This window comes from Alligator sinensis, unplaced genomic scaffold, assembly GCF_000455745.1.
Source record: "Alligator sinensis unplaced genomic scaffold, ASM45574v1 scaffold1860_2, whole genome shotgun sequence".
Classification (NCBI taxonomy): domain Eukaryota; kingdom Metazoa; phylum Chordata; order Crocodylia; family Alligatoridae; genus Alligator; species Alligator sinensis.
In genome coordinates this window covers 318,761-330,793 of record NW_005843035.1, presented here as the reverse complement: position 1 = coordinate 330,793, position 12,033 = coordinate 318,761, and the positions used below count along the sequence as shown (strand labels likewise).

General features: G+C 50.8%; 1 protein-coding gene across 3 annotated transcripts in view; it reads left to right on the top strand.

Annotated features, from left to right (window-relative positions):
• The window catches only part of RTN3 (reticulon 3), a 44,384-nt gene that overhangs the window by 19,320 nt on the left and 13,031 nt on the right, over positions 1-12,033 (top strand). The window contains exon 3 of one of the 3 annotated variants that reach the window (XM_025193259.1): positions 2,331-4,463. The exons of the other annotated variants lie outside the window; for them this stretch is intronic. Coding sequence (XP_025049044.1) covers positions 2,331-4,463 — 2,133 coding nt within the window. The remainder of the gene's footprint in view (positions 1-2,330; positions 4,464-12,033) is intronic. 3 annotated transcript variants of the gene reach the window in all.

The window sequence follows — 12,033 nt, the reverse complement described above, 5'->3', positions numbered from 1 at the left end:
AGGAATGAATGCCTAGGTGAAGGATAAACTATTAAAGCAAACCCATTTGTTTTTCCGCTTTAATTATTAGCTCCTCATGCCATTAATTTGCAAAGCAATTGGTGCTATAGTAAGGTATTTCTCTGCATTTTAGCTTTATTCAGATGAAACTTGGAGGCTTATGCCTTGCTGCATTTGTGTGCATGTAAAACATTCCTAATTTTTAATGCTATCAGGCTCTTCTGATCAGCTCCAGGGGAGGTGTAGCATCTCGTAGAAAGAGACTTTCTACTATAAAGTTCTGTTCAGAGCTCCACCTCTTAGCAGACCTTTTGCTCTCATTAGTCTTGATAGCAAGGGTTGTTTTGGAGCTAGTCAACACAGTTGAATCCACTTAGGAATTGCCACCGTATCGATGCAAATCTGATGAGTCTCCTCTCTCTCTCTCTCTCTCTCCTCTACCCTCCAAGGGTTTACAGCATCATAGCTCCTTTCACAACCACACTTCCAAGCATAGGAGCATTTCCCAAGTGGCAGTGTCGCCCAGACTGGTGCCCGTGCCAGTGAAGTCATAGGCTGCACACAGAGAATCCACTCTGGGCACATCTGCTTAATAACAGTGCCTGGCGTCTTGTCCCAAAGCTCAAGGCGGGGTTAGGATGTACTATAGCCCCGTAAACATTTGTGTTTCAGGTGAGTGGCGTCCCTGATACGACTCCACCTTGGAATGACATAACCAGTCTCCCTTTCAAGACCTTGACCTGAAGCGGGGCTGTCATCCTAGCCCCCGGTGCTCTTGGCTACCAAGCCTACCCACACGCCAGGGTAGGAGAAAGGAGGAGGAGTTTCTCCCCACAACAGAACAGTGATTCTTCTAAGCAAGGTCCTTCTAAGGGTGCCACACACTATCAGCACTGTTAGTTGTGCAAACACCCGCACATGATTCGCAAGATAAAACAGAGACATCCAATAGGAATCCTGAGGGTCCAAAACATCCTGTCATGGTTTTTCTGACTTCTTTACAATAGAAGAATTGCTCTATTTTTTTTTCATGGTCAAGAAATAAGATGCATCCTCTTGGCTTCTCTCAACCCGTGATGGCGGATGCCAGGGAGAGTAACGCATAAGAGAGCGATCACTCAAGGTATACCTGGTACTTTGGTCTCCCTCAGAATCATCCACTCCTGGCACCATTGATAGATGGGTTGCTGGACTAGATGGAGCAGTGGTCTCAGCTAGAACGGCACCTCTTATGATCGAAAGCTAGCTGGCATCTTCCGAGGGGGGGCCTTGATTCTAATGAGGTTGAGAACCACTGCAGTAGAAAAGCAATAATGTTACACTAGCATGTCTTATGGAGGCTTCTGTTTTATCCAGGGAAGCCCAAACAAGTTCCTCTGAGCCATATGCCAGTCTATTGGGACGTTAGTGATCAGGCAACATTTTCAGGAGCAGCTACATACAGCTAAGCATACATAAATTCGCTCACTACCAGATAGGGACAAATCCAACCCCTCAGAGTTCATCCTCATGGTCAAGGCAAATTCCAGACTCTCACCGTTATGTCTTGGTGTGGAGGGGTTTTATACCTTTCAGGTTCAAATGTCTGTATTCCCACGCATTTCTCTTTGAGAGGGCAATCTCTGGGCCGGTAGAGTAGAGAGCAGGGAAACTTTCCTAGGGTCACCTTATTAGCATTGGGTGCGATTGCTGGTCTGTGCATCTCAACTCCTTTGAAACTGTCCCTCGCCAGGCGCCTTCTCTCTCATTCTAATCATTGTCCTTCAGACTGACCTGTTTCTAGGAGCAGAGGATCTGGGAAGAGGAAGGTAGTGTGCTCCCAGCACAGGACAAAGGGGTGAGGGGTGTTCAAGACGTACTGCTTTTTGTGGTCCAGGCCAACCAGAACATCGAAGCTCAGCAGGCAGCGGCTGGACCTTTGGCCTTTTCAGGATCATCTAGTAGTCACTTTAATTGGGGTGATTTGCAGCTGTCTCATTTGGATCTGTACCGTATGTCATAGCATCCCCCTCGGTGTCTAGCACAGCATGCCTGAGATCCTCCTCACCCACTCCTGGTCGCTTTGCACACTTCAGGTATGGAGGCCCCCACCTTGTCGTTTGCTATCAGGTCACAGCTGCTCGAAAAGTCCCGCTGTACATTGCAACTTCTTGTGTCCAGTGGCTTTTCTGTCCTGTGACTGGCAGTGCTGTGCATGTCTGCCAAGGCTGGTGTCTTGGGCCCTCAGTTTCTCCCTCCCTTCTAGACCCTGAGAGCATGTTGCCTGTTTCGCTGTTAACCTTGTAACTACACTGTGAATCTCTCCCTCTCTCTCAAATCTCTGGCCTCAGAGGGGACTGCGTCTCCCCTTTCTGATAAGGCATCTTCGCCGGCGGATAGTCAGCCCCATGGCCTAATGAACATGAGGGTGGAACTAGCAGTAGACGGCAAAACGATGGTGGATAGCTTCCATGGGCCTAGCATGAATTCTGGAGTGGAGGCAACCTCTGTGGGTTCCCCAGAAGGCTCCCCCTTTTCCATCGTAGCGGAGCCCCATTCTCACGGCCCAGCCATTCCAGTTGGTTTCCAAGAGCAAACCTATTCCAGAAGCGATGTTCAGAGCGGGGATGACCAAGCAGAGCAGAAGGACCAAGGCGCTATGGACCAAAATAAGCCTGATGCCAGCAGCGAATCCAAATTTACTTTCTTGATGGAGCAAAAACAAGGTATTGAGCAGCCCGCTCCCAAAGACTCCATCTACTCCTCGGCCCAGCCTGGTGGTGAGACTGTGCTGGAAAAGGATTCTCCCGAGTCCCCGTTCGAGGTCATCCTGGATAAAGCAGCATTCGACAAGGAGTACAAGGCCTCGTTCATTAGTGAAGCCAACGATCTCGGTGGTCCCTGGGTGGTGCATGGTGAGAGAGAGCAGCTCACTGACATTCCCGAGGATCGCGTCTGCGAGTTTGAAGCCAAACCACGGCGGGGCAGCAGTGGCAGCTTCCCAATGGGCGCTGGCCTCTCTCGTCAGTCTTCCTGTACCACAGCTGCCCTGGAAGAGGTGTCCAAGTGTGTGCGCGAGATGCATACCTTCACGAATGAGCTGTTGACCTGGGACTTGATTCCCAAGGTGGAGTCTGCCAACAAGGTCCCTGAGTTGGATCTATCAGAGTTGCCTTCCAAGGATGCCATAGATAGTCCTTCCCAGCCAACAGGAGAAGAGAAGGAAGCATTTAAAGCAGCCTCCCCTTCTCCCATCAGCGTCAGGGTGTCCGCAGACTTGTCGGAGTACCAGTTCGAGCCACACTCTCCACGAGGCCAAGTTGTGGATCTCAAGACCTCCGGACCTGCCACTATCGATATGAAGGCTGATGTTGCTTGGACAGGCACCAGCCTGGTTGAAACAGCAGATGCAGACAGCTCAGGAGAATCTGACGACACGGTGATTGAGGACATGACCGCAGATCTGACCTTCAGAAGTGGCAAGTTCATCCTCCAGCCCGCAGAGAATGGCGCAGCTCCAGCTGGAAAGCCAGCTATCAGCCCTATCACCACTGGCGAAACCAGAGACTGGATCATTGCCGGTCATGAAGAGGCCCCCACAGAGTTGCCTGAAAAGGGCATGGTGCCCTCCAGGACACCAGAAGACCACCGAGGATTCATCGATGACTTTGAAACACTCCAGGCTCACCCCGATATCACGGGGAGTCCAGTATCTGAAGCAACACTTCTCAAGTCTTCCACTCTGGACTTTACACGCGTAGATGCACAGCAAGTGAGCCGCACCAATTCAGTTGGCGTTGTGAAGCCACTTCAGGCTGGTGGAAAGCCTGATGTTCCTTCTAAAGAGCCTATACATGCACCAGGTGGAAAAGCCCCCTCACATATTACAGAAGGCCAACAGCGTCCAAACACCTTGAATGGGGAGAGCTTTGTGGACTTCATGAGAGAGTGCCTGAAGTCCAAAGGCAGCGGCGACTCCCCAGAGGACCTCACGGAAAACTTCTTGGAGGCTGAAGCCGTAGCTTCAAAAACTGCACCTCGCAGAGACGGGGCATATTGGTCCGAGGTGAAGGAGAGTCGTGAACACACTGAGAGAGACCTAACCTACAGTGGAGGCAGTCTCCAGAAATCCCCTTTCTCTCCAGGGTCCCCCACTACAGCCCAAGATCTGGAGCAGGAGCGACTAACGATCAAGGCCCTCAAAGAGCTAGGTGGAGAAGTAGATGAGAAGACATCTCCCACATCAAGCAAAGTCTCCCCGGTAGAAGGAAGAAGGGCAGCCTATGACCCCAACACTGGGACACCCCCTCAGAAACCCACCTTGGAGAAGAGGCCACTGTGTGTCCAACAGCCTATGGACCCCAAGCCAACTCCCATCCCTTGTGTTGGCACCGATGACAAAACCCCCAAAGAGCCCATCTGCGTTGGGCCGGCCCAGCCTCCTGTAGATCATGCTCTAGTGAGACTCCTGACTGAGTTTTCAGGTAAACCGCTCATTAGAAGTACAGTATCTCATTTGTTTGTCCAATGTTTCTCCTGATGCTACAGGTAGATATCTTAGGTCTCTGAAGGAAACCATCGAACGTGTTTCCTTAATCTTGAGCTTGCAAGAGTTCTTCCACTGTTCCTCCAGTGTCTTCAGCCCTCTCTATGGTATCTGAGCACCTTCTGTGTAAAATCTCTTGACCTTGATTGAGTTGGGGCATGCCTCTCTTACTGGGCCGTGACTTTGTTGGGGGAGAGAAGGGGACCTTGTAGGGAGGTCTTTGGTAATAAAAGACCCTTGTATCCCTACTCCATTTACTGCCAAACCAGTCGATACAACCATCAAGAAATAGCAAATTCTCCATGTCACAGACATCCCTATTAATAACTCGCAGTTCCCGAGGCTTCCGAAATCACGTGTCGGGCTTAAAAAAAAATTGACTCTCTTCAGCAAACACAAGCGTTGAATTTATTGTAAGAGGTTATTGTGAGTGTTTCTCTGCAGAAGATAAAGGGTTGTTGGTGGGGGGAGCGGGATGAAAATGGTCCTGAATAGAAGCTTTTGTTCACGCTCCCCACATGTTTATGCTGGAAAGATGAATTTCAGGCCTCATCTTCAAAGCTTTTTCATGTTTGGACACACAATAATAAGGGGGTTTTCTTTTGCTGGGGGGGGAAGAGATTCAGGCACAGATTATATTGGGTTCAATTGGCGTCCAGTCAGCATGGAACCGGTGACACAACGAAGGCTTCTGTTAGCGCAAGGAGCCGTGGGCTGGGCTGAAGACCTCTTGAGCAACAGCAAACAAAATGCAGAGAAGGCTAACGGCATGCTGGGGTGCATTAATAGGAGCATAGCCAACAGATCAAGGGAAGTGATTACTCCCCTCTATTCAGCACTGGAGAGGCCACATCTGGGGTCCTGTGTCCAGTTTTGGGCCCCCCGCTACAGGACAGATGTGGACAAATCGGAGTGAGTCCAGCGGAAGGCAACGAAAATAGTTTGGGGACTGGGGCATGTGACTTGTGAGGAGAGGCTGAGGGATCCGGGCTTGTTTAGTCTGGAGAAGAGAAAACCGAGGGGGGAATTTATTAATAGCCTTCAACTATCCAAAGAGATGGAGCTGGACTGTTCTCAGGAGTGGCAGATGACAGAACAAGCAGCAATGGTCTTAAGTTTCAGAGAGGGAAGTTCGGGTTAGATATTAGGAAAAACTTTCTCAGGAGGACAGTAGTAAAGCACTAGGACAGCCCCCCAGAGAGGAATCCCCATCTTTAGACATTTTTAAGACCAAGGTAGGCAAAGCCTTGGCTGGGATGATGTAGTTGGGGCTGGTCCTGCTCTGAGCAGGGGGTTGGACTAGATGTCACCTCCTGAGGTCCCGTCCAACCCTCATTTTCTATGATTCGAAAAACATAAGAATATAATAATTGCCGCTGACTGGGTCAGACCCTAAGTCCATCTTGCCCAGTCTCCTGTGTCACGTGGCCAGAGAGCAGACTGAAAGGGAGCGTGACCTGAGTGTGACCATGGTTTTTTCCCCTTTTCTTCTCTCACTCGCAGCCTCCAGCATTTAAAGTCTAGGAAGTTCTGATTCAGAGGCTGTACTCATAACACCCGTGCTCAGTCGCTACCAGTGCCCCTTTCTTCCAAGAACTGGTCCAGTCTCTTTTTGAATCTGGCTAAACTATCAGCTTCCACCACATCTGGTGGCAACAAGTTCCACTGTTTAATTACGCACTGGGTGAAAAACCTTCCTTGTGTTAGTTTTAAACTTACTACCTACTAGATTCGTGTTGTGACCCCTAGCTCTTGTCTGGGGAGAGACAGTTAATAGTAAACCCCTAATGACTATCTCTTTGCTGTTTAGTATCTAATAAACCTTTATCACTTCCCCCTTTAAGCATCTCTTCTCTAAACTGAACAGGCCTGGCTTCTTTAGTTTCTCCTCATATGGAAGCCCCTCCATGTCGCTGATCATCCCTGTTGTCCTTCTCTGGATCTTCTCTAGTTCTTCTACATCCTCTCTACGGTGTGGGGGCCAGAACTGGGCCCAGTATTCAAGGTGTGGACACACCGTGAGTTTATAAAGGGGTATCACGATACTTTCAGTATCATTTTACAGAAAATGAGTTCTGTGCCAGTGTTTCACAGTGTCGTGGCCAAGGTATGTATGTAACCTCATAGGGATACCCAAATGGATGCCAGGAGCCAGCAGATACTCCTTTCAGTGACCTTTGCCCAACAGCTCATGGACTATCAACTTCTGCGCCATGCTTTTGAGACCAGCCCGATGGCCTGTGGTTTTCCTCGAAAGGCGGCAGAAGCTGTTCTCTGAATGGCAGTGTAGGAAGAGCACAGCTGGCTTCATAAGCGGGCAAAGACCTGGATGGAGAGGAAGGGGGTGACATTTATAACTTGGGGGCTGGGGTGATGGCAAAGATCTCCCACCAAGGAAGGTCTGTTGCCATCCCAAGAGCGAGGTTGGACAGGACACTAGCCGAAGAAATGAGAGCTATTGAGATCCCTTCACGTCAGTGCCTTGAATCTTCTACACTCTCCACTGATCAGCAGAAAGCTATCTGCTAGAGGCACTTGACAGGAGTCAAAGATGGATGGCTAGAAATGACCCCAGTGGCCTTCACTCCATTGCTACTCTTCTGCTTATCTACTCAAGGCTACGGAGAAGCCATGAAAGCTCAGAAGACTGATCTACAGTTGACAAACCTATGCAGATATGTGGTGATGTGAGGAAGCAAGGTTTTATTAAGTGAGAGAAGGTGTCTCTTGATCAAGAGCAGCAGAACATGTTGCCCTCAGGCTTTGGGAACCCAGCTCTGGTGCCAGGAGTGGGTTTTTCCCTCCCTCATGTCCTCAGATATGAGGAGGAAAGCTTTCAATCTCTTGTCCATCCACGTCCAGCCCACCAGCTGCCTACCCCAACGAGTGTTTCTTGTCTTCCTGCCTACCCTCTGAGATGGCACATGCTGTGGGACCTGCTGCTTTCCAAACATGGGTCTGAGAGCCAGGCTTGAGGAAATCTCTCTTTCCTTGGGTTGGGGCAGGCATAGCCTTCTAGCCAAGACATTTTTAATCAGTTCATCTTTGGCCAGCTGCCCTAGCGCCTTCAAAGCTCTGTGCTCTGGGATTCAGCAGAGGACGAGCCAAGTCTGTTAACCCGTTACCATCCTCCTCTGCCCCTGGCACGGGCACTTAGAAAAGAGCCCTCTCCTGCTCACATGAAGCAAGCATCCCCCTTAGGTATACCGAAGGGTATACCACTCCTCCACAAATGGCCAAGTGGTGGGAGTCTGGAATCTTACCCTTACTCTGGGAGAACAATCTCTTGCCAATGGAGCAGGGAAACTGAGTCATGACCCATGGCCCTTGTTCTGTCCTGGGGCCTTCTTATGAGCACTGGGTGTGATCCCTGGTCTGTGCATCCCGGCTCCCTTGAAACTGTCCCTTGCCATCTGCCTCCGCTCCCGTGCTAATTGTTGCGATTCAGACTGAACTGCTTCTGGGAGCAGAGGATCTGGGAGAAGGAAGGTGGTGGCACCCCAGCACAGCACAAAGGGAAGAGGGGTGTTCACAGCTCCCCCAGCAAAACCAGCTCGGCAATGCCAGGCGCGGCCTCCAAAACCTTTCCCCCTTCAAGCCGCAAGCGGCTTCAGCCTCTGGAATGTACCCGGAGCAGCGGCAAATAGCAGGCGGGGGACACGCCCTAGAAATTCCACCTTTTTCTCTTTGTTCTGCTTGGCGCGGAGGTGCTGAGAGGCTTTCAGCTCCCCCGGGAGCGTGGCACGGTGCCAGCATGCTGGGAGTGGCGCTGGCTGGCTGGCTGCCCGGGTTCCCCCCCCCATGCTGCCACCAGCCACACTCGCACTGCAGCTGCTTTTCTAGTTGCTCATAGAACAAGCGGAGGGAGGGGAAACAGTCCCAGATCTGACTCCAGCCGCTGCAGTCAGCACCCTCTTCCAGCCAAAGGCAGGTACTGCAAGCAGCTAGGACCCAAAGTCCCCATCTCTGCTTGGGAGACAGATTCACGCCAGCTGGGCAGACAAAGGTTCGCAAATCAACTGCATAAGCCAAGGGATCTCTTCTTCTAAACCGAGATTAAGCCTCCATGTCCAGGCCGGTGTCCTTAATTGCAGCACAAAAGGTCATTAAGCTCGCCTCCTAATTCCCACAATAGAGCAAGCGAGCCGCAGCCCGAAGATAACACGGTCCTATTGTAAATGGGAGCTAACGGGCATGGATTATTGCCCTCTATTGATTATTCCCCAGTATTTGGCACTGGTGAGGTCACATCTGGAGTCCTGTGTCCAGTCCGCATCCCCCCCATTCTGTCCGTTCCCCCCCTCACACACACACACACTACACAAAGGATGTGGTCAAATTGGAGAGTCCAGGGTTTGGCGGCTGGGGCACATGACTTGTGAGGAAATACTGAGGGGACTGGGCTTACTTAGTCTGGAGAAGAGAAGACTGAGGAGGGATTGAATAGCAGCCTTCAGCTCCCTGAAGGTGGTTCCAAAGAGGATGAAGCTGGACCGTTCTCAGTAGTGGCAGATAAGAAAGAGCAATGGCCTCAAGTTGCAGCAAGGGAAATTTAGGTGAGGTATTAGGAAAAACATTTTCATCAGGAGTGTGGTGTGAAGCACTGCAACAGGCTACCCAGAGAGGTACTGGACTCTCTATCCTTAGAGGGTTTTATGACTCAGGTAGACAAAGTCTTGGTTGGGATGATCTAGTTGAGGACTATCCTACTTTGAACAGGGGGTTGGGGTAGATGACCTCCTAAGGTCGCTTCCAACCCTCATTTTCTATCGTCGTGTGGAGGCGTTACTGCCACTTGGGTCATTAGAGATGTGCGATTCTCAACTAGGGTGCCATGGTACCCCGGGGTGCCTTGAGATCCTTTCAGGAGTACTACAGCGTTAGCACCATTAGGTTCATGAACACGATTCACAAGATAAACCCAGACATTTCAAACAGGAAGGCTGCAGCTATGGATTTTGGAGTTCTTTGCAGCAAAAAAAATGCTTTATTATTTTTCCTGCACTGTAAAAAGTGGGGTGAAAACTAAGAGCTGGTATTTTCAAAGGTTGCCTTGAGTTGGTTGAGGGCTGCGTTGAGTCTAGAAAGGTTGAGAACCACTGTTAATGGACCCCATGAGTCAGGTTGGAGGGGGGTTGATAGGTCAGGGTTGGGGGAAGTGTGAGGTGACCTGGAGGGATCTTGCCCAGCTTGTTGGCTGTGAGATTGGTTGTCTCCAAGACTCATGAATCAAGTCAACCAAGTTTACTGACTTTCAGCTCCTGCAGGGTCCATACACAATACTTTCCACTGGAAAGCTCAGTGGGGATAAGGACCCGATTGGAGTGGACATGATATAGAAGTCTTCAAATGCTTTGAAGGGCTGTCATATAGAAGGGGGAATGCACCTTTCCTTTCTTGTTGCAGAGGAGGATGCGAACCAACAGCTTGGAGTTGTAGCAAAGTCGGTTTAGACTAGATTTCTGGAAAAACTTCTTTGCTGTGAGGCAGTGGGATTGACGCCCAGAAAAGCTGTGGGCTCTCCATCACTGGGGGTACAAGGAGAAGTTGGACAGCCACCGGTTGGGGATGATCTAGGCGTAGAGATACCTGCGTTCTACTATGGGGATTTCCTGTTTTGCCTATTGCCCTCTTCCCACTTTCTGCTGCTGGATGTGTCAGGATGTTTTTAAGCCTCTCTTAAAAGGTGTCGGTTGCAGCCCAGGTTGGGGATGGTGACTGGGCTGGGCCAGTGCTCCTGCTGGGACCAAAGCTGGAAGTTCCTGGCTAGAAGGTCTTCCCCCTCTGGTCAGAGCCAGGCTGACGCTACGGTAGAGTCAGGAAGGAATTTTCCCCCATGGTCAGACTGGTATGGACTGGTGAGGGGTAGGGAGAGATGTGGTTTGCTTTCCTTTGTAGCCGGGGCACAGCCTTGACCTGGGATCTCTGGAACAAGTATTAACAACCTTTTACAGAAAGATATTGGCTGTCACAATCCCCCAGCTTTCCCTGTGGTAGATTGGGGTATGATGTCTGGTGTGCCAGGGCTGACAGTAGTTTTACAAAGAGTTATGGTGATGGGTTTGTCTGGGAAGGTTTGGACAGGGCTGATCCTGCCTCCGGTAGAGGGTTGGACTAGATGCGACTTCTGGAGGTCCCTTCCAGCCCAGCTTCCCAAGATCCCATGGTCCTTCTTCCAACACCAACCTACTGAAGCAGACTACGCTGGTGGTCCTCATCACATGTTTAGCTAGCCACTGAGTCTACCCAGTGGCTGTTTCCTCACTTGGGCAGCATCCAGTCATAGCATGTCCTGGGCACCAAGACCGCCTTCATGCCTCTGGGGTGAAGCATGTCTCATGCTCTGCATGTGGGCACTAGATCTTGAAAAGGAAATGATGTAGTCTATACCAGGGGTGCTCGGCCTCCAGCTTGCAGGCCAGATCAGACCTATGGCAACATGTCATTCAGCAGTGGGCCTCCCCATGGGTCTGGAAATCTGGTGATGGGAAGAGCAGTGCTACCATTTCCAATCCTGGTTCCTCAGCGTGGCAGGAGTGGGTAGTGCCTGGCCCTTGGGACTCAATCCCAGTGCATAGGGTGCAGGACGGAGCAGTGCCTGGCACCCAGCATGCAGTCGCAGCAGTAGGAGGTGGTCAGCACCCAAACCCAGCACCCACAGCACCCAAACCCAGCAGGATGAGGTGGCAGCGGATCCCCAGAGCCAAATCCAAGCTCATGGCAGGGATGCCACAGAGCCCCCAGCACCCAATCCCAGTGCATGGAGCAGAGAGAGGGTGCTGGGCCCCAGGACCCATCCTGTCTGTAAACGCCCTGCACCACTCAGCTGGTCCATGGAGCCAGGAGGCTTGTTTGGGTCTACATAGAGCATCCTTGATTTTAACGGACCTCCAAGGCAGAGCAGGGGCTGAGGACCCTGTATTGCTTCCTGCTCTCAGAAGTGAGAGGGTAGGGCAGGCTTATGGTAGGTTGGAAGCAACATAAATTTGCCATGGGACAATAACAGGGCCCAACAGGAGCCAAGGGCTGGGACTTGGGATATATAGACTTCTATGGGTGGATCTAGGATTTTGAAAAGTGTAGGGGGCAGTATGGATGGTTTGGTATATCATCACACATGCACAACACCTACCTTAACCATGTTAAAAGGACAGTAGAAACTTTACTACTAAGCTCATGGCCTTGATCTGCTTTATTCAGTTTAAGACCAGAGCGAAAACAAATATAAATAAATACATGGAGGGGCTGGGAGTCTTGACGGTGAGGGTGGTCTGGAGTTTAAAAAGGTTGAGGACCATTATTAAGTGGTCCTCCATTGTGACCGTGGTTGGATTTGTAGGCTGGGGTCTTAATGAGTTGGGGTGGAGGGGCAGGGCGTGGAGTCTTGACGAGGTTCTGGGGGGGGCGGGGCCTAGTGGTCTATAAACGGTTGAGAACTACTGTGTTAAGTGGCTGTTTACCATGACCACGGCTGGGTTTGTAGTGTGGAGTCTTAACAAGGTGTCGGG